Here is a 22,759-nt window from a genome sequence, read left to right as displayed (position 1 = left end):
AGTGCTGTGCCTAGTCTCAGTTTGAAATTAGTGCCCGTTGTTGTAATTAGACCTGGAGAAAAGTGGGCCTGGGTTCTATTTGGGAAAAAAACAATAAATGTTTTTTTGACCAACCAAGACATTGAATTTATATTTACGTTGTTAATGACTTAAAATTCTAGAGGAAAAACGTACAGGAAGCAGTTGCTTGGTGTCCCGTGAGCACAAGAAACCGGTGGGAATTGCCAATCTGACTGTGCCCATTTTATTTATTTATTTATTTGTTCACACTGAAATTTCTAAATAAAAGCTTAATAAAAAATAAGAATGATTTTTCCCTTTTCGATGATTAGCTTGTAATTTATTCATGCGCTGTGTAAAGTTATAATTTATTACTCTGCTGTATGAGTCTAAATGAATGAAATATTGCGCAACCTGAGGACAGGAACAGAAGGGAAGTTCGATAAAAATGCCAGCAGTGAAGCTGCCTGGGACGGCCTCCTGCCTCCTATCGCTCATTCGCATGACCTTGAGATTTACTCAGGCAATAATCAAATAGGATTCTGGGGAAAATGGTGCCATTACAGAGAAAAAAAGGGCAAATGACTGTGACATTTAGGCCACACAAATCTATTACATGCCAGATATGTTGGATTAATTTCAAAACCCCCCACGACGGTGAAATTTCAGTTTTGTCCGTTGGTACACTCGATCTGATCGCCTCCTTCAGTTGCTGCAAATTGACAAGGTCATTCAAATTCCTGACCGAGCACTCCGCCTCTCGCGAGGAAATAAATTGCTAAGCATTTGGATTGCTCTCATTTCCGAGGGTATCGCCTTCATTCTTCCTCCCCGCGGCCTGCAGGACGCGTTCAAAGTCAGAGGCTAACTGCCCGAAAATTAATTTGTCACCAGGATCGCAAATACTGGGTTATGAGACCTTTACTGAATGAGGATTTTATATTATGCCGGTGATGAATGCTATAACACTGCCACCCGCAAAACAGCAGCGATCAATGGGAGTTACGTTTGGATGCCAGACAGGCAGCGTCTGGCCGCGCCGCTGTGCTGCAGCAAAGAGCAAAATGCATTAACAGCAATGAGACTAGATCCAAAAAAAGAAGGAGGAAAAAGACAACAAATGGCGGCACTTTGTAAATGACAGTCTAACAACTCAAATTAGATAAATGCCACTAAAATGCCACTAAATGCCACTAGAATGCATTTCTGTGTTTAGTGAAAGCCCAGCCAAGGGCATTTTTTCCTCTGGTCTATTACAAAAATAGGCAAAGAGTAAGAAGCGTTTTGCAGGCACAATGTAAAAGTAATGATTTAAGTGTTTGAACATATGCAAACATGTCCAGACTATTGTCAATAAATGGAAAAAACTGAAGGTTTCTGTTTAAATTTCGCTCTGGTGACTCTAAAGGACACCTTTTATTTTTAAAACTGCATGATTCATATTGACTTTTAGCGAAGTAAGCAGTTTCATTAGTATTTTGCTTGTAGCCTACAGTATAAAATATTGTTGGGAATATTGCTGCATTTGTGGTTTTGTTTGGCCATATTCCCCAAATCTGTGATTGCTTGTGTAAAAACGGATAAAGTGCTGTTCTGGTTATTGCAGCTAATTTTTGTCACAAGTCACTAGCAGTTAAATTGCCGACCCGAATCAACATCCAACTGGTCACTTGAATGTAGACATCCTGTACAGTATAAAATGTCTACACAAATGTCTGCAATAACATTGCAAGTAATTTAATCTGAATAAAAGAAAAGGTGTAGGGATTGATTCATGAATCCACCCCACACTCACACTCGCACACACACACACACTATCAGCCAAATGTTTGGATGCCCCTACTCTGTAGCAGTCATGGAGACTGAAGCAAGAAACATATTTTTTTATAGCTGGAGAACGTTTAGCTGCAGAATGAAGTGTGTTTGATGAATCTGTTTTTCAGAGTCGCCTCTTTTTACCTTCATGGCTGCTTTGTTCACTATTGTCATCATCAAAAGCCGCTTCATAAGATGCCCAGTGTTCAGCATAAACTTTCAGGACTGTTGGTAACCGTCCCTGTTGTCCAACTTAACGTTGTGGAGAGAAGACGAGTATGAAATGCTGCCATCACAGCATAAGCAAAATCTTCAACTTCAACCTTGTTTGCTGTGTCATTATTACAGTTTGACTATGAATTCTCACTGCTGTAGCACTGAGTCTGGCTCAGTTTGTTCTTTTCTCTTGCTATAGTATAGTTGCAGTGAGTGAGAGCGTGAAAGCTGCTTTTTTTCTGGATATTTGCTCATTTTTCTATTCTCCTGTTCTCCAGACATGGTGTCCAGTTTGGTCATACGGATAATAGCTGTACTCGGTCTGAGAATGTGGGTTTGATGAACTCCGAGAGCTCAGGTGCACAGACCAGATCCAGTGCCAAAGGGCCAAGCAGTGGCGAGAGAAATATGCTGCACTGGCTGAACTTCGGCCGGCCAACAGTAAACTCACTTCGTCTTACATCTCTGTTCTCTCAGACGTCTATTTTTATCTAGCAGCATATACTTCCAAAGCCTGCCTGTTCGCAGAAGTGGGTATCTCAAGTAGAATTAACTTGGCGATGCAGGCTTTTGGCTGCCGGAGAACGTTCGGATGTCTAGATCTAAGAGAAACTGTCAGTCTGGTTCAGTTCTAAGGTTATACAATTAAATCTATCATTCCAAAAATGCTATAATTATATATAAAAAAAAGAAATTCATGGAGATCAAGGTTGATGTGGTAGATTTTCCAAGGTGGTTGGTTAGTTTGGTTAGGTGACTTAGTTTGCTTGCGATTTTCTGGATTTCCTATAAACTCTTACCCTGTGGTTATTATTCTGCATCATGGTTCTTGATAATGGCTTCCGTTTCAGTGTGTGGCCCGATTAAAGCTGGGAAAAAAATGGACATTGTGTTTCCAGTGCATGTGCCGTGTCTTTGGACTCTCCATTTCTACACGCATGCTTAAATTTTCACACTGAATGACACATCAGTACTCCGGGCATGTTCCTTCAAGGGATTTTGCACTGCTGCACAGCAAAACAGATGCACCTCACTAGGCGGTTTGGCCAGATTCCCATTATCTGACACCATCTCCTCTATACTATTCATCCCGAAAACAGCATGAATTAAAGATGCATCACTGGATACGCCACCAGCAAGGTCTGACTACCGTGGAACAGCACAGAAATCTGCAGTGCCAAGATGGAAAGGAAAACAGTCAAAGAAATCAACTACAGTGGCAGGTTTGTTAGTGACTGTGTGTGTTCCTGACCACACGGAATATCACCAATCTCACCCATTTCAAAATTAAAAAAAATTATAAAACTTTTTCAATGCAGTGTCTGCTGGCAGGGAATCTATATTAATCTTATTTTAATCCAAATTATGCCAACATACCATGATAAAAAAACAAGTTTGTGCTCAATCCCATTACACATTTTTTATTCCCTGTGGACTGGCATAATACTGCATATTTGCATTACGATAATGGATGGGGAGGAAGATTTTTTCCTAGTTTCTTCTCTCCAAGATGCAGATGTAAAAATAGCTAACGTTCCCAATGCATATTATATAGCACCAGCAAAATATGACCTTCGTTGCAGACAGCTCATTGTTCCATCTCACATTCATAACTGATGGCACACCATAATGGGCATCTGAATAGATTAAGGTGGAACATTATCAAAGCGATCTAACACACCTTGCTTGCTCGCTTTACCAAACATTGAGGGCCCTAAGGTCTACCTTAACGCTTCACACTACACAAATGCTCAAATCCAACAGCTGTTGGAGTCGGACTTTCAGCAGTAACCTTGTTACCGGGACTCCGCCTTGGGATATTATTGACCGTGGGCTTGACCTTGATGTCGAAGAGCTTCGACTGCCCCTTTTGGAAAACCTCCTGCTGTCTTGCGATCCCAATTTGGCAGCCATGGAGCCCATATGTCAAACATCTGCGAAAATGGCCGGGGTCCATTCCGGCAACAGCTCAGCACATCTCTGTGCTGGGAAGCTCTAGTCCACTTTGAAGTGCTGAGGGCAGGACCCTGGTGAGGATAATCATGTTAGCGAGCTAGCAAAATATTAAAGGAGCACGTCTGGCTGCTCAGGGGGGGGGCACGAACTGACATTCTGTTGAAAGAACTATGTTCTTGTATGGCTACTGCGCCACCGTGAGAATGATCCAGGTGAAGCATCATGGGGTTGTCATCATATTGGACACATAATTCACCGATGCATGGTGCATCTAATATTGGAACACAACAAATAATGGTAGCAGTGGGACCTTCCAATAACACACCGTTGTTGTAAATGAAAAGTGCCATTAGCTTATTAAAAAAAATTAAGGCTTATTCATCATTACACAACGGTGGAATGATCAGTTCATAAGACAGAGGGTTCCCGCTGCACCGTTACTCGGCGCTACTGCCAGACACCGCTTCTATGCAGAGGGGAAGATTGAATGCCGAAGGAAATTGAAGCGCATGTTAATGAGAGGCCTGCCTTAATTAAAACTGGAGAAAACAAGCAGCGGTTGGAAAACAGCGTCGACACTTAGACAAATGCCTCGGGCCAGCCTGCTTTCTGCATCTCTGCCCCAGGAATATTCCTGTGAGGCGCCATTAAACGCTCTTGGACGGAATAAATCATAAGGAAGGGGAGCAAATTGACCCGAAAGCTGAGTGGCGCGCGGTTAATAAAATGAACTTTTGAAGTCGGGCCGCGGACGTGACGGCGGCCCTGATCATCGGAGTGCAAAAAAAAAAAAAAAAAAACGTGTCAGGAAGGGTAACTGGCTGGCCCGAGGCAGAAAAAAATGAAAAAGAAAAGCCACAGAAGTTCACTGTCGCAAGCGGTTAACGCAGTGTGGTGCGTGCAGCTTTTAAAAAATGCATTTCGAGGGGAAGGGAAACCATAAGTGAAAAGAATGTATGCCTCTGCAGCGGCGCAGGGCTGAGTTTGAATAAAGTTTCAATCTTTGAATAAAGTTTTAGCGCAGATTTCTTGCCGCCCGTCCATTATACTTGCGAAGGGAAACTGTGTCTTGGTATTTTATTGCGCGCGGCAGGATTTATCTATCACATTACATGAAAAAATCCCTGCCCCGAGGCCTGCGTTCCTCTGCGGTAATATAAATTCATTGATTCAAATTGTCTTTAAATCTTATCGCATTGCCAAATAGCGCCTTTATCTGTCCGCGTTGGCCGGTCGGTTGTGCTCGGCGTCGAGGTGCTGGAATATGTTTATTTTGCTGGCGACAGCCCAGCTTTTCCATTAGAATCTCCTAGTATGCCTCGGTGTGTAGGAGCATTGTCACGAGTGAAGCCCCCTGAGATGACGAATGTGGGGCTTCCAAGGGAAGGAGCAGAGAGGCATACGAAGAAACAGAAAAGAGCGTAAGACGACAAGAGAAAGAACATTGCATAGTGTTTTTTTTTTTATTAGAAACACACTAATATACGACTGTCGGGCATATAGGCTTAGACAGAGCACACTCTGTGCATGACATTCTTGATGCTTGTGTACTGATTATGGCAATCCAAAATAAAAAATGCAACAAAAGTTAAAAAATTCATATTTTGCAACAGCGAGGACAGATGTTCTATAGAGAATTTATGTGATTTTTTGGACAGGACCTTCTTTTGTACCATGCTTTCATCCTCCATCTCCCTGGAGCAACACTAGATTTTAGTGTGTTGATCACGGACACAATGGTAGTAGGTGGTAGTAAGAGCGGTTTTGTGGATTGCACAAGCAGATATCAGACAGATATTGCTATTCATCCGTGGATAAAGCTAACATGGCCACAGTTAGTGGTGCTGTTGCCACATGCAGACGTTGGCATAATCACACCGACTTTACGGCCAGTTTATTTGCTATGAGCATTTGAATGACCTGATAGACGAGTCAATTTGCTAATAAAAGACTATAGAATATTTGTTGCCTTAACAATAACTGGGTTTGTGTAGACTTTGAAATGTTCTCTGTAATGCGCAATAAACTGGATCAATAAACTGTGGAAAAAATGATAATAAAAACTATGTCTGTTTTTTCAAGAGGGGGTCTAGTGTTCTTCTAATAATGTATGTACATTTACTGCATTTATCAGATGCCCTTATCCAGAGCGACTTACAATCAGTAGTTACAGGGACAGTCCCCCCCTGGAGACACTCATGGTTAAGCGTCTCAGGGACACAATGGAAGTAAGTGGGATTTGAACCGGGGTCTTCCGATTTATAGGCAAGTGAGTGTGTTACCCACTAGGCTACCACCACCCTTGTAGTGCCTAGGTAGTGTCTATATTGTTATAAATGTTTGAATGAATGAGTTGTAAGTATGTGCAGTGTACAGTGGGCTATATTTTTTCTGGGACGATGCACGCAAGTAAAGAAATTTCACAACCTTTTGGTTCCATGTTTGACGTTGCAGTATGTACGCTGCAAACGATCAGTCAACACATTGATGAGAAGTGCTGAAGGTCACAAAGGCACTGAAGGTCAGGTCATCTGAGAGTTTAGTTCTCAGAAAGGGCTCCTGCTTAGTCAGAGAGAGCAAACCTTGATCCCATGAGCCGAAGGATTCTTCAAAATCAACCCGTTTGCAACAGATTGTTTTTTGTAAAAATACCTTTTTTTCATATATTCCATTTTAGAGATAAATAAATGGCTCCCATGAGCAAATCCAATGTTCATTGAACACTGATTGCAATGTCAACCAGTTTAGACCAAATTTAAATCCCCCCTTCCTTCTTTGCTTAAGACTCAGCCAGCGTCAGTTTCAGTGTCTGGAAAATCTGCATTTATTACAATCTCAGATTAATACAGCGAGATAAAAAAAAAAACTGCTATAATCGGCTCTTCTCGGCTGTAAGTGTGACAAGCCTCTGAAAAGACCTGTTTTCCGTGCGCTCTACACGAGAGGGATAAGCCACTTAAAAAAAGATATTGCCACTCTCTTGTTTAATGAAGTTAAGAATTGATGTACAATAAAAAGTAATGCGTTTGATAGCGTGCCAAAGAGGTGCCCTAGACGGCGTGCTGAGTGGCTGCCCATGAGAGAGGAGCTAATGGAGCAGAACCCTGCTTGCCTCTTATTTCCGTCTAAACAATTTAGAAGGCTCCTCTATTTACGCCAAGGGTTGTCTTTCAGCGTCCGATGCCACGAGACACGTCTCACTTCCCGACGAGTGACAAGGCGTCTCTCACATTTCGTCTCGTGACCAATCGGTATCCGTTCCATGTGGAACACTCTTAGCTCCCAGCGTCACGCTTGATTCTTTGGATTTATTATTCAATTAATCCAGTAAACTGCTATCTGTTTGTACACCTTGTAACGTGAAATGCCATCTCCTCTCTGGCTCTCTCCCTCGCCTGAGGTCATCGACGAGCCTTCTCGCATAGCCAATATTTTTATTTCAACTGGAGCCAGCCGGAGAAGCACCGCATGGAAAATGTTCCAGACAACACCGTTCTCCGGCCCGTTTTCCCAGCTGAAATAACGAAAGTATAAAACACGAGGGCACAGTTCTCCCACGTGGAGCTTGCTGTTGCTTATGTTTGCCGGTGATGTTGCCGCCATGATGTTTTTTCCTACAACTTCCAGAATCAATGTCAAACTGCCTGCGGCCCAGTTCGCCGCCGGTGGTGGCTGCAGTGGGTTATTTTTGAAGGACACGAGTGGTCAGGATGGTGCCGTTTAGTGCCTGTTTTAGAAGCCTGATGGATGATGATGCTGGCAATTACCCTTACAGGCTGTTTCGATGTCTCTGCCTGGGAGAGAATTGGGGGAAATGCTGCAATTTTGAGAAACAATGTTGCCAAAGACTAGTAATGGCCAGACATAAAGTCCAATTAAGTTGGGTGTTAGTAGAGTAAAGATTTAGGCAAATGAGATGCAGTCAGCCGTTCCTCCAAGGGGATGTAAGTGCTGAGAGATTGCATGGAATTCTAATCGCCTTTCATGTTAGTTTTCCTGCTGCATTTAAAAAAATTAAATAAAAAAAAACATTGTACATGCAGTTCTACGCGGCCACGATGTGACTGTGAGCGCAACGCTTCCGGTTTTCTAGCCTCAAAGCCTTGTCCTCTGGAACTGACAAAGTCAGACTCTTTAACTTTTGCTGCCTTTGGGGCCGAGATGTAACAAGAGGAAAACGTCCCATCAATCATGGCACCTCTTGGAGAGAGGGGCTTTAAACCTGAAAAATGAGTCGGTGGAGCCTGTGCCAGCAACCATTTCCAGCCGATGATGATGGGAGAACTTCTGAGGCTCTAAGAGAATGGTGCTTTTGAATGAGGCTCGGCCTTGCTCCAATATGTCAAGACGTTGGGCAAAACTTTGAACCCTGAGTAAAATCTTGCAACCTTTTTTATTTTTAATTTGTCAACTTATTAAAAGCTGTCAGTAGTTACTAGCAGCAGTAATTACATAAACAGTGGTACAGTTAGCATCAATGATCATTGGGGTTGGGAAAAATATGTTTATAAAGTAGTGATGGCTGACTACCGAATACTCAGACAATAATTTTGTAATGCAGATGAAGCAGAAATGTCTCTTGTAAGTGGTCACATCACCTTCACAAATGTGGATTTTATGACTAATGAAATGTTAAAATCACCGGCAGCTTCATAGCTTGCTCTTTAATTGACCACTCATAGCACTTTTAGTGTCAGAGCTGGTGTATACTGTTTTTTTTTTTTATTTAGAAATGTTTTCTGAACAATGACTCAATACAACTCAATACAACTCAATACAACTTTTTTTACTCAGACAATTTGTATTGTCATTATGTCCCAATTCTGGCGATTAGTGCAGGAAGTTGTACATTAGTTGTTGCAGCATAAGCATTAGCATTAATGCCATTACCTGCAGCAGGAATAGTTGGTACCATAATAGCGCAAGTACTAAAAGCAGTTGAGGAAATGGAGGTGTAGAAGTGTAATGGCACTTGCAACAGGAATACCTGTGGCAGAATTACAAATAGCAGTTAGACTTGATGCCAATGGCATTGGAATGTTCCTAAAGTACTAGAAAATAGCTGTGAAAGCAGTAACTGTATTAAGGTGCTAAAGCAATAATAACCAGACATTCAGTGAAAGGACCGTTGTTGCTGCAGGCTTCAACGCATTGTTAATGGCAACACTGAACACCATCACACAAGCCCATCACATAATAACTATACCTTTATGCTAATTTATTATATTATTTCAGTTAGCGACCTGAAATGTAGGTCTAATGTGATATTATGCTATTTCTAGATGCTATTTCATGCTATTTCTAGATCATATTTACTGCCAACATTAAGCAACGTCAGAACATCAGATGCCTGTAGCATCCGTCAATTTTTTCCAGCAATTTTTCCGCCTTCCTTTGCGGTTTTGCGATAAGATAAGCACTGCATTGGTGCATTACTGGCCTTTTTGGTGAAAGATAGCTCTGTAGATGTAGATGTAGACCATAGAAAACAATGGGTTTCAGAACGCAGTGCTGTACTGTACAAAAAAAGAGCAGTATTGGGATGTTACTACAGTGCTATTAGTAGTAAACACACTAGTAGCTAGGGTTGCCATGGCGCTGTAGGACACACATTTTTTTAGTTTTAATAGTTTAGTTTTACTTTTTTTAGTAATAATAGATGTATATACAGTAATCTTGCACGTTTGCATGAGTTTTCATGCTTACAGTAGTCTGTTATTGGCTGATGAGGCTGTGACTGAGCCACGGGCCTGGGGCTGCCCCAGAAGGGACAAATCAAAATCACTCCTCTTTTGGGATGTCCCGGACAATTCCGGAAGGTTGGCAACCCTACTAGTACCAGCAGAAGTTTTAGCACTCTGACTAATAGGAATAGTGATAATTCAGCTAATGATAGTTGCTATATTATAAAAGCTGCAGCAGTAGGAACAATAGCAATAACATTTACAGAGGTACAGTTAGTACTAGTAGTAGTGGTGGTAGTAGTAGTGGTGTTAATAGTGACAGCAGGAAGAAGTGAAAGAGAAGTTATTGGTTTATTTAACCTCCCCTACCTCTTCGCTCGCCTGTAGAATCAGATTAAGCGTGACATTCGGGGTTTAAGCATGTCAGTAGAGCTGGAGCAAATCAATGATAGGTGCAGCTTACCTTCTGAGCTGCTCTCTGCCAGACTCGCAGAGATTAGGCCCAGTAATGCTAATGGTCCTTGTCAATCAGGGAGTTAAGTTTGTGCAGTTTATCTTTGGCATCTTCTTTCTCTACTGTAGTCTGTCATAACAGTTTACAACAAACGACCTTTCGAGTACTGCACAGTACACTTTTATAGCCCAGCTTTAAAGAAGTTCTTCATAGTCTCATGGAGTTCCTCAAATGCAGGAATTAGTATGGTCGGTACATGATCGGTATGGAAATGTATTTAGCTAGATAATCTTGCTCACTGTAATAATAGAGAAAAGTACATATCTTGTATAGCATTATTCCAGTACCCCAAAAATGATCACTGCATCAAACACTGTAGACATGTTGACTTAAAAGCAAATGGGAAGAATACAGACAAAAGATCCAACCTTGTGAATGAAATTATTTTCTAGATTTAAGGTTTGTTGCATGGATTTCACAACATCCAATTAAATGCAAAACACTTTTGGGTCAATGTGGTATCCCTTTGTGATTAACCTGCAGTTTCCCGTAAAATACAGATTTATAACTACCTATATACAAAAAAGCCATACCAAATGGAATGTATATTTTAATTTTTTAATGATAATTGATAGATAGGCAAAGTAAATGGAATAGGTTTAATTACAGGTCAACAAAGGGAAATGCAAGTAAAACACAACAGATGATGTCTGTTCATTAAATGCTGAATCTGCTGTCAGTGCTGGAGCAGACAGACATGATCCATCTTGTGAAGCCTGCTATCTCAGCTTCATTAGAGACAAACATTTGGCAACTTTAATTACTTTAAGACCCACACTGCTGCATAACAAGACGCTGTGCTATAAATTCACACTTTTGTCCTCTTAGTACATAAAAACTGCATGCCTCAGTGAGCAGGACATTGCATTTAATGTTTTTTTTTTGTGTTCCACTAAAATGTATGTCATGAAATATGTGTATATAACGTTTAGCATGCCTTTTTTTATTGAATTAATTCTGTTGGCTTTATATTTAATGTGGTCTGAAAAATTAACAAAACCATAAGAGCATATAAAGGATCAGATCCATCTAGTGGTGCTTTCTTATGACACTAAATAGCAATAAGCCTTTGCAACATATATGATAAATAGTTTGTTAGTTTATGTATGTACATTGATATATGTTTGCATTTATGAATATAGCATGGGAATGTTTTTTATTATTATCAATGCATGAAAATTACTATTTGAAGGTTTATGAAATAAATTTGTAACAACTTCCATTAACCTAAGTGTTGTATTTAAAGGAGACAGAAAAAAAATGTCATTTATGTAGTTAACCTAATCTCTGAAATATAAAACCAAATGTATGCATACGCATATCCCCCAGTGTAGCAGACAGTATCTGTTTTTGGGTTTAATGATGGCTGTGGGGGAGCACAGAAGGGCTGAATTACAGTCTTCAGTCCCTGTGCTGAGCCCCTGGCCTTTATCACAGATCTCCACGCTCACCCCTGCTTTCCAAATCACTGTTGTTTCATGTTTGTCCCTAATTTAGACATCAGAGTCTTCGTCGTCTGGAGTAGGCTAATGGTGATGTTAAGGCACTGCTGTTATTACGGGGAACCCAGGCGGTGGTCTGAGATTGATTTTGCCTTTTTTCCCCCTCAGACAGCCAGCCTCCATTTAGCCCCATTATTATATTGTCATCTACTTTTCCCTGGAGCTGATCTATTTTCTCATGATATTTACTTGTCAGTGGCGCTGTTCCAGTCGCATCTTGAGTCCTTCATTACAGTGTTGTTTTAGTCGCCAAGCATGTAGATAAAAGTGCTCTTATCTAAAACACATAAAACCAAGAAATGGCATGTTCGTATCGACGACTTGTTTGTGCGTCAAGAGAGGGCTGCTTCCAGAAGTCTGCCTTGTTTGATTCTGTCCCTGCTTGCTCATGCAAACAAAACGGAGCAATTATATTAATGTGATTAGCTTGTGGAGGAAGGGATCGAGATGTTTGTGAAACTTTTGCAATTACCATTCACGGACTGACAGACACTGACTTGTGGAGATGTTGAAAGAACTCTGAATGCCCTGCCCTTGCATCTAAATTGAATGCGAACGATATGAAATAAAAAGAAAGAAAAGCACGCTCAGACGTGAACATGAAAATGTAATCATGCAATCACATATTTCTTTTAGGGTTCCAGTTTGATTAATTGCATCTTCTCAATTAATTTTTATTATAAGTAATTGTGTGGCTTTTTGCAGTATTTCACAACACAAATTTCACATTTACTTATTAAAATCAACTTTAATTTGGTTGAATTGACAGCATATTTGTTTTACAGGTGTATACCAGGTATGGCAAGTGCTACACGTTCAATGGAAACAAATCCATGTCCCGGAAGACGAAACAGGGTGGCATGGGCAATGGCCTGGAGATCATGTTGGACATCCAGCAGGATGAGTACTTGCCAATCTGGAAAGAAACTAGTGAGAATTTACCTAATATTCAGCTACATGACTGCCTGAATAATATGGTTAATAAATTGCTACAAACATGATAGAAAGTGAAAAATATGTAATATGTGGCATATTATATCTGGCAACTGTTTTGAGACAATGTGAAAATGCTTAAGTATTAAGTATTTTTCTTAAGATCTTGAGCACAAGATTAGTGTGTGATTTCTGCTTTTTTCATGCATGTAAAGTGTGGAAAAGCTCCACAGAACCAGACAAGTTTTTCACCAAAAAAATTATTTCATGATAAAATCAACCTAAGCCTTTTATTTAGTTTTCTATGGCCTTAATATTAATATAACAAAATATAGCATTGTCCAACTTTACCCTAGACATTCACACTTTGCAACATTAATTTATAGCTTAAGTGAAAAACATTGATTATCTGATCACAATGGTGCCTGTTGATATGATGCATTATGATGCTTCGCTGACTCTAGGTGTATCCGACATAACAGGTTTTGCAGGACATCACGCATACACAGAGGTAGGAGTAGTGACCAAACATACATAGAAGGACAATCACTGAAGATGAAGACTAGACTAGTTCAATCCTTTAAAAGAGCTATAATGCTCACACACCTCTGTATAGATTGTCACAGACCATGTCACAGTAAACAGTCAAAATCCAAGACCTCCAGACTCCCCAGATCTCAGTCCCACCAGGCATCTGTGGGATAAAAAAATAATGTAGGCTCCAACCTATAGGACTTAAAGGATCTTCAGCTAACATCACTACCAGAGACCACAGGACATGTTAAGAAGTCTTGGAAAGTCTGAGCGTCAATGTTTCCTAAATGGCATTAAGAGAAGCCACACAATATTAAGAAGATGGTGTGGCTGACAGATTTGTGTGTGCGCAGATTGATCTCCAACTACCGTTATTGACCCAAGTTGCTCCGGTAATTAGTAAATTAATCATAAATGTCAGAAAAAAAGATTACGTATCAGTGTAGATGAGAATAAGTTGCTCTGACAAATCATGTGCATTGAAAGTGAATTGCTGTGCTGAGACATTTTGCTTCTAAAATAGGGTTTAGATCTGCTCTGCTTCTAACTATGGCTGGCTCTCTGGGGCTTTTCTCATTCTCCTCCTCTGTGCTTTCATGCTGAAGACGAGACGTCGTTAGAGGCCGGGATCCGGGTGCAGATCCACAGCCAGGATGAGCCTCCGTACATCCACCAGTTGGGCTTTGGCGTCTCACCAGGATTTCAGACCTTCGTTTCATGTCAGGAACAAAGGGTAGGTGTCGTTCAGGCCTGCAGAGCTCTCCATCCCATCACACCTCTCTGGATGAGCCCAAGAACCGGGGCTTTTCATCTGATCAGTGTCTAACTCTTCCTCTTCCCCCTCTCTTTCCACCCAGCTGACCTACCTTCCACAGCCCTGGGGAAACTGCCGCTCCACCACCGACCAGATGATCCCCGGCTACGACACCTACAGCATCAGCGCCTGCCGCCTGCGGTGCGAGACCCGCGAAGTTCAGAGGCAGTGCAGCTGCAGGATGGTCCACATGCCTGGTAGGGCTGCACAATCACGGGAATTTTAATCACGATCACTATTTTGGCTGCCACGATTAAAAGTAAGATGATTGTTGCCGATATTAAGATTTTTGGGGGCAGTGGTGGCCGTGCAGGTAAGGGAATGTACATGTAATCAGAACGTTGAAAAATCCCGAACCACTGAGCAAAGCACTGTCCTCACACACTGCTCTCTGGCCGCCTTTCATGGCTGCCCAATACTCTCCAAGAGTGATGGTTAAAAGAAGAGTACACATTTTGTTGTGTGCACCGTCTGCTTGTGCTGTGTTTCACAATGACAATCACTCCAATAGTCAGCCAACCACCAGGGAGCGAACAAAAGCATAGACTGTAGCGGTAATAACAAGCAAACGAAGAATCAATGAATACAAATTTATAAGCAAGATTTTATTTTAGCATCTTGTATGATGTTTTATGTTCACCCCATAGAAAAGGCAATACTGCTGTTCTGACACCTGCAAATATTGCAGTTCATTGTCTATAGTTCTTGGCAAATCTATACAAAATGCCTCTGTATATGGACTTGCCCTGTGTATAATTTTTTTTCAAATAATCAGATAAATGGATGTTAATTTTTCATATTGAATGTAAAAAAAAAAGTATTTTTATAGTGACCAGACCCTTCATCTATTAAGCAAGAAAGATGTTGGCAGGATGTTTTTATCGCTAAAAATCTGTAGGTCCTTGTAGTATGCATAGTTTTTTGTTTGCACTTAATCATTGCATTCTGCAATTGCTATTTATTACCCCATTTTTGGGGGGTACATTTTGTTTTGTTATTTATGAATTTATATTGCTATTATTTTTAGTTTTATTATTTATTTTTATTATTTGAGATTTCATTTTGAACTCAAAGTCTTGTTCATTTACTGTTTGTTTCAAATAGAAAGGGCAATAAAAATGTGTTTTACTTAAAATAATGAATAATCACGAATAATAATGGCCATAACCATGCAGCCCTAATGCTTGTTACTGACACCCCAGTGTCACAATTATGATGAGCCAAATAACATTACTATTACATTGACATATTTGCATTACGGTGTGTTTCTTGGTGTCTTTTAAATCCTTATAAAATCTTGATCAACACTTATGTCTAATTGGCCACAAGCTACTATTGCAAAACATTGGATTATGCTTTCACAAAACTGTACAGGAAACAATAAAAAATGTTGTAGTGATATCACTACAGAATCCATGTGTACTACTTCATGTAGTAGCTGTTGCCAAATAAAAACTCGATAACCATGTTCAAGTTCAAATTAATTTATAAAGCACTTTAAAACAGGGCTGTGCACAGACAAAAGAAAAGAGAGACAGCGAATAAAACATAAAAAAATTACAACAAATAAAATAATAATAAAACTGTAAAACCAACATCTCAGACAGATTTAAAAGCCAAGGAGAAAAAATGTGTTTTGACTGAGCTCTTAAAAGCAGGAAGGGATTTGGCCTGCCTGATGTTCAAGGGCATTGCGTTCCAAAGTCTTGCAGTGACTGAAAAAGCTCGTTAACCCCTAAGTTTCCTCCTTGTCTTAGGGATGACTAACAATGAATGTTCTGCTGACCTGAGAGCATGTGGAGGAGTGTACGACTGAAGCAAATCGGACAGATACTCTGGGGCAAGGCCATGAAGGCCATCAAAATCAATCCGATAACGAACCAGGAGCCAATCTAACGATGCTAGAACTCATGTTTTTTGTACCAGTTAAAAGCCGCACAGCAGCATTTTGGACCAACTAAAGTCGATGAATTGATCTCTGGTTAAACCTGACATATTCCCAATTCATAATAAAAGCATGGATTAAAAATTCAAAGTGACGCCAAGAGAGAAGTGGTTTGACTCTCGACAGTTGTCTCAATTGAAAAAAAGCTGGCTTTGACCACTGAGCTGATCTTTACATCGAATATCAATTCGCTGTCCATTTACATTTTTTTTTTTTTTACATTTACAGCATTTATCAGACGCCTTTATCCATAGCGACTTACAATCAGTAGTTACAGGGACAGTCCCCCCCTGGAGCAATTTAGGGTTAAGTGTCTTGCTCAGGGACACAATGGTAGTAAGTGCGATTTCAACCTGGGTCTTCTGTTTCATAGTGAAGTGAAAGTGAAGTGATTGTCACTTGTGATAAACAGCACACGGTGCACACAGTGAAATTTGTCCTCTGCATTTAACACATCACCCTGAGTGAGCAGTGGGCAGCCATGACAGGTGCAGTATGTGGGGACTGTGCTTTGCTCAGTGGCACCTCAGTGGCACTTTGGCGGATCGGGATTCAAACCGGCAACCCTCTTATTACGGGGCCGCTTCATTAAACGCTAGGCAGCTTCTGCCCCAGGTGAGTGTGTTACCCACTAGGCTACTTCCACCCAGTCTAACACCCAAATTTGTAGCTGAGTCTGTCAACTGTTAACTTAAAGAACCTAAGTCAATTCTCTCACTTGCTCCAAACAACAACTCTTGTCTTTTTCATTAAAATTCAGTGACATCCATTTTTAATTTCTGCGATACACTCCAGAAATGAATTTGCAGAATACGTGTTTTCTTGTTTTAGTGGCATATAGATTTTACATAGAAATGGAATGCAATGCCATGTTCCCAAATAATTGACTCTAGAGGACGTAAGTACAAAGAGAAGAGGTACAAGAATCGAACCTTGAGGCACTCCACACATGAGAGGCGCTGGAGCAGACTTAGTAGTGCCGATACGGACACAAAAAGTTAGATAGGACCTAAACCCCTCTAGGACACCACCCTGAATGCCACCCAGTTGTGCAAACAAGACAGGAGGATCTTATGGTCCACTGTGTCAAAGGCAGCTGTTAGGTCCAAGAGTACCAATACAACACAGTAGCCAGAATCTGTGGCTAAAAGAACTTTTACAAGTGCCGATTCAGTGTTGTGACAGCTTTTAAACCCAGACTGAAACACTTCAAGAAAAATTATTTCAGCTAGTAGTAAACTGTTTTCTCCAAGACCTTTGAGAGGAAAGGGAGCTTAGAGATTGGCTTAAAATGTGAAACTAAGTGAAAGTGAAGTGTATGTCATTGATACACAGCACATAATTATACAATAATTAATTCTATTTTTTTCCCATTAATTCCATTAATAATGCTGAGCACATAAGGTGCTAAATTGGAGAAGACCTCCTTAAAAAGATGGTGAGGGATAGGGTCCCTTGGAGAACCAGGAGGCTTCATATAACCAATAATTTCTTCCAGATATGATAAGGTGACAGGCTCTAACTGGTCGAAGACAGCTGAGTATGTGACATAGATGCAGGGGCCTAGGTAGATGGACACATGAGGGCCCTGGTGCTTGACATCTTATTAATGAAGAAGTCTCACACAATTCAGCAGAATTACCCATTTCGGCTAATTGTGGAGCATTAAGAACAGAATTTACAGTTTTAAACAGTACACACGGATTGGGGAGTCAATAATATCAGAAACATTTTCAGTTTTAGCAGCTTTCACAGTTCTCTGACAGTGGTGCCAGCTATCTCTCAATATCTGAAGAAACATCTGCAACCTGCCCTTCTTCCACTTTTGCTCAGCTCTACTACATTTGCGCCTGGCAATGCGCACAGCTTCATTTAACCGGGGCTCACGTCTAGATCTGGAGAGCCACAGAGTCCAATATATTTAGACAAAATGAATCGAAAGCTGAGGACATAGTTCCTGCATTTGAGTTAGAACACAGAAACTCAGTGTGGTCCTTATCTGAGTTAAAAGCAGCAGAGGACTGAGCAGCAGTGGAAGAATTGACAACACGCCTGCGATGGATGGGAGCAGGAGGTTTAACTGTATGACAAGGGAGGGGCAAGTCAAATACAACAGGCACGTGATCTGAGAACACAGCATCACAAACATCAAGGTTACAAACTGTGAAACCATTATTTAAGACAATGCTAAAACGGCTCCATTTCCACCTTTTTTTTGCTTGTAATACATCTTCAATACAAGTTCATAGGCCATCAGCTGACAACACAATCTGTGCTCTAGTCGTATCAGTGTCACGTCCATTACCGAAAAACAAAACATACAGATAGATCACCAGGGCTGTAATTCAAGCTATTTGATTTGTAAAATATGGACTGTGACATGTATGAATATCCCCATGCCCTCTATCTTAAATCGGCCCTTCAAAATATCACCCGTGTCTTATATTAATATATCTTTATTAATGATATCCACCATGGCAGAAATGGTATTTAAGGTACAATAAGGATGATCTGTCAAACAATAATAACTGGTTAGGATTAGCATGCATGTAATATGAAAAAAGAAGGAATGAAGAAGGAATGGGGACTATTTTCCCGTCAGCGCAGCATTCCATGTAATTAACACAGCAGTACCTGTCTGCTTATCGTTCCAAGTATCCTGAAAGGCGCTTCACTGTTCCCACCCAGGCTTTAATGATGGTTCTGTGCCACTGTTCCAGGAGGCTAATGTCCCCAAATAAATCTTTCAGAATGCAAATTGAAAAGGAGACCGTTCCCAAAACATTAACTCCAAGAATGCGTTGTCCTCCCTTCCATGCAAATTCCCACTGATTAATTGCTGGCCCGATGAATTCCTGTCATTAGCGGCTCCTGTGGCCCATGTTTGTCTGGAAAGGCTGGGGGGGGGGCGAATCACGGATCGATTGTTAAAAAGTTTCTAAATGTACGTGTTGGGGGCGGGGCCATCAGACCCAGATATCGGACACAGCTGAGACATTGCGAAATGGAGCTCATCTGCGGCGGTCAGATAGCGTTCTCCATCATTTTAAGGGGAATGATGGGCCGGCGCGCTCATTTCAATGGCCTTTGTTTTCCGTTCCCTGCATTTTTCCCCTCCCTTTGCCATGGCAGTTACTGGCAGTAGTCATTTTGCTTTTTGATTGATCGAACTCATTTCGTGTTTTGTTTTCCCAGGAAACGCCGATATCTGCACGCCCAGCAAAATCAAGTGTGTCGACAGAGCACTCGGTAAGGTGTTATTCGTTTAAAATAACACGCTCTAAAGGGAGGAAAAAAGCACCAAAATTGCTAGTTCCGATAATTAAATCCTCACAAAGGGAAATAATAGCTTTCAAAGGGTATCTGTGTGTGCACACGCGTTTAATTTATTAACTTTTCATGGAACAAATGTCCCCAAGGGTACATTTTAGTAAAAATGTGTAACCTACATGCAACATACTTATTATGTCAAGTCCCTACAATGCTAAAACATGGTGTGTGTGTGTGTGTGTGTGTGTGTGTGTGTGAGTGTGAGAATTGCACCCGTAGCGATGCATCAGTTACATTAGGCATGGATGTTGGATGATGCTGGGAAATTCTGCTTACTCCTTGCTCTTTTTCTGGATCCCTGGAGTGTCCCCTCATTTACCGTTATCGTCTCCCATCATGTCGGCCAGGCGGCGTGAGCCCAATCACACCCTCAACGGTGCAGTCCTGTGATTTTACAAGGGCCATAAATGGGCAGTTTCTTTATGTGATCAGTGATGTATCCGTACAAACGACGATCTCCCAGGCTAATAATCCTCAAATTTAATTATCTCTTTCGTGAAAAAAAAATGAAATTCCAGACCCATTTAATGGCTGGCTGAACTAAGCCGAGATATCCTTTTTTTTTTTCTTACTTTCAGAGATGAACTTTATTTATATCATCTGTGCTAATATAATTGGAATAAATTCCTTTTTTTTGTGGAGGTAATAAGTTGGAGAAGTGCTTATATATTTATATCATGTTGATTTCTCCCCACTAATTTCGAGAATGGGGTCCGCACAACAGGTGCATACAGACAACCTAATTATAACCTTTATAAAACACACAACTCATTTTTTGGACTTAGTCATATGAATTCACACGTGATGCATGGATTCCTGCAAGTGGAGAACGAGTCCCTTATAATCATAACCTCATAATCATAATTTGTCATTATAATGAAAGGTTAACATAAACATAAAATACGGAGATGTGCGGGGTGAAACCGCGGCCAGGTTTGCAGGAATCACACATTTCATTTGCAAAAAAAAATTTAAAAAATATGGCTAGTGGTGTAGACCTTAGCATTTTTTTAGTAATTATAAAGCAAGTGACATGTGGTATGATAAATTATACCAACACCAGACTCATCTCTTTCTGGAAATATTAAAAAGCAACTGTTCATAGTCATAAGTAAAATTAGCATGCAGTGTTGTGTCCTCCCGCAGCAAACTTACAGAAGACGTCCAAAGACAACTGCTCGTGTGAGACCCCCTGCAACCTGACGCGCTACGGGAAGGAGCTGTCCATGGTCAAGATCCCCAGCAAGGGCTCGGCTCGCTACCTGTCCCGAAAATATGACAAGTCGGAGGAGTACATCAGGTATCTGTCCGCCTGCAGCGGGGCGAGGGCTGTCAGACAGTGGCTGACGCTGCAGATCGCCGCAGGCATTAACAAGCACTCATCACTCTTCTCAGATCCCGCGAAGGCTGCGGCTCACGGGCCCGCTGATGGAGATCCTTATTTACAGTGCATTTAAAATCCAGCTACTTTACCCTGTTTCTACGGTCCTCGGGCATATTAATGGGTCCACGATGTATCAACTGCCACATTTGTCAGTGGAGAACCACTGCTGATCAGATATGATTATGATGTGACGATCATAATGATGTTTCACTGGTGTGTTGAAATTGGCCTCCGAAAAAAGGGAAGGTTCTCTTTTTAAATTAACTTAATCACATAGATTTTTTTCCAGCAAAACTCATCACAGTTAAGAGAAGACGATTTGATCATGTAAGAATAACATGTTTACATTTACAGCATTTATCAGACGCCCTTATCCAGAGCGACTTACAATCAGTAGTTCCAGGGACAGTCCCCCCCTGGAGACACTCAGGGTTAAGTATCTTGCTCAGGGACACAATGGTAGTAAGTGGGATTTGAACCTGGGTCTTCTGGTTCATGGGCGAGTGTGTTACCCACTAGGCTACTACCACCCTGGTAGTAGTAATTAATTTGGATTCAATCCTAAATCACATTGGATCAACTAATTAAATCATTTGTCATAAAGCAAAGAAATTAGGACAGCCTAAATCATGTACAACCAATGTGCATTACCAATGTTTCTTTTTTCAGTGTACAAAGTCAAATCTTAAACAGTTTATTCATGTATTCTAAATCAAGGGTGGGGCCGTCCATGGATCAAGTTCCCATCCCGTTCTAAACAAATGTTTTTCCTCAGTGGATACAACTTTCAGTTCTCGTAGCCCTGTGAATAAAAACTTTTATGCACAGGTTATAACTAATTATGCAGGTATTACAATTTAATAATCCCCCACTGTGTTCCCTTTCAGAGAAAACTTTCTGGTTTTGGACATATTCTTTGAAGCTCTTAACTACGAAACAATAGAACAGAAGAAAGCGTACGACGTGGCCGGTCTGTTAGGTGGGTCTTTTCCCCCCAATGCTGTTATTAAACCAGGCCCCGCTTTCCCCCAAAAAATGCTAAAGTCACATTCTAACCTAATTTTAATCAAAATAATGCAGTCACATCTGTCAGACCGGAGTTTCCATTCTGCCGTCTGCCCTGTTCATATTCAGGGGACATCGGTGGGCAGATGGGACTATTCATTGGGGCCAGCATTCTTACCATCTTGGAGATTCTGGACTATGCGTACGAGGTAATTACATATTGTTCTTATATGCTGCCGCATTAAATTCTCATGAATATTCTGCTGACGACATCTCCGCACAGAAGCTTTGTCTCATTTAACTTTTCCCTCGTCTGTTGGCGCACATTTTGCATACAACTTCAGTGTCAAATGTCACTTTAATAAATGTGTGTTGCTATGGTGATTCAGAATCTACCTTTTTTTCTAAAATGGCCTTTTTTGCTCTGCAGGTGATCAAGCACAAGTTACAACGGCTGTTCCGGCCACCCAAGGAAGAGAAGAGGCCACAGCAAAGCACAGTGGCCACGGTCGGCCTGGAGGAGGTGAAGCCCAAGGTGAGAGAGCAGCTTATTGAGTTCTGCAGGGCCAGACGGCGAGCGTCGTGAAATCCATACAACGCTTCTCTCTTCTGCAGTGCATCGACTGAGGTGGCGCAGGCTAGCCTGCCGGTTAAAGTGTCTGGGCAACAGCAAACACCGGGTTCAGAGCGTCTGCTCAACAGGGCCAGCTGACAGCTGAAAGTGAGACACCAAAGGACAAAGGAGCCTTCAGAACCCTTGAACCGAGCTGTGATTACGCTCTTCACACAGCCTCGGATTTAGCGTAAATCCCTGTAAACTGCCGTTTCATGCACATGCATAGTGTGTGTATGACTGCGATCTTGCGCTCTGTTTGGGTCGAAAACAGGGTTCCAATTCTGATTGGCTGGTAGATATAAACTGCTGTAATGTGCAAAGAGTGCGTTAATAGGTGGTTGTGTTTCATTAACATCCTCATAAAATTAAATAGGCTACTCCAGACCCAGAATTCTCACACATTCCTCATGATGCTGCAGTTAGTTTATCTCGCTTGCATTCAATTGCCACAATTAGCATTGCCTAATGCACAGTTACCAGCCAGTCAGAATCAGTTACTCTCTCAGCCTGG

The 22,759-nt window shown here is 41.2% G+C and overlaps 1 protein-coding gene across 2 annotated transcripts in view; it reads left to right on the top strand.

The window, feature by feature from the left end:
• asic4a (acid-sensing (proton-gated) ion channel family member 4a) overlaps positions 1-22,759 on the top strand; it is a 73,470-nt gene that overhangs the window by 45,082 nt on the left and 5,629 nt on the right. For both annotated transcript variants that reach the window (XM_028991820.1, XM_028991819.1), the window contains 8 exons: positions 12,473-12,617; positions 13,760-13,887; positions 14,012-14,165; positions 19,109-19,162; positions 20,390-20,543; positions 21,515-21,606; positions 21,762-21,841; positions 22,063-22,167. In XM_028991820.1, coding sequence (XP_028847653.1) covers positions 12,473-12,617; positions 13,760-13,887; positions 14,012-14,165; positions 19,109-19,162; positions 20,390-20,543; positions 21,515-21,606; positions 21,762-21,841; positions 22,063-22,167 — 912 coding nt within the window. The remainder of the gene's footprint in view (positions 1-12,472; positions 12,618-13,759; positions 13,888-14,011; positions 14,166-19,108; positions 19,163-20,389; positions 20,544-21,514; positions 21,607-21,761; positions 21,842-22,062; positions 22,168-22,759) is intronic.

Source organism: Denticeps clupeoides, chromosome 9, assembly GCF_900700375.1.
Source record: "Denticeps clupeoides chromosome 9, fDenClu1.1, whole genome shotgun sequence".
NCBI classification, from domain to species: Eukaryota; Metazoa; Chordata; class Actinopteri; order Clupeiformes; family Denticipitidae; genus Denticeps; species Denticeps clupeoides.
The sequence above is the reverse complement of the archived record's forward strand: the minus strand, read 5'-3'. Positions and strand labels throughout refer to the sequence as shown.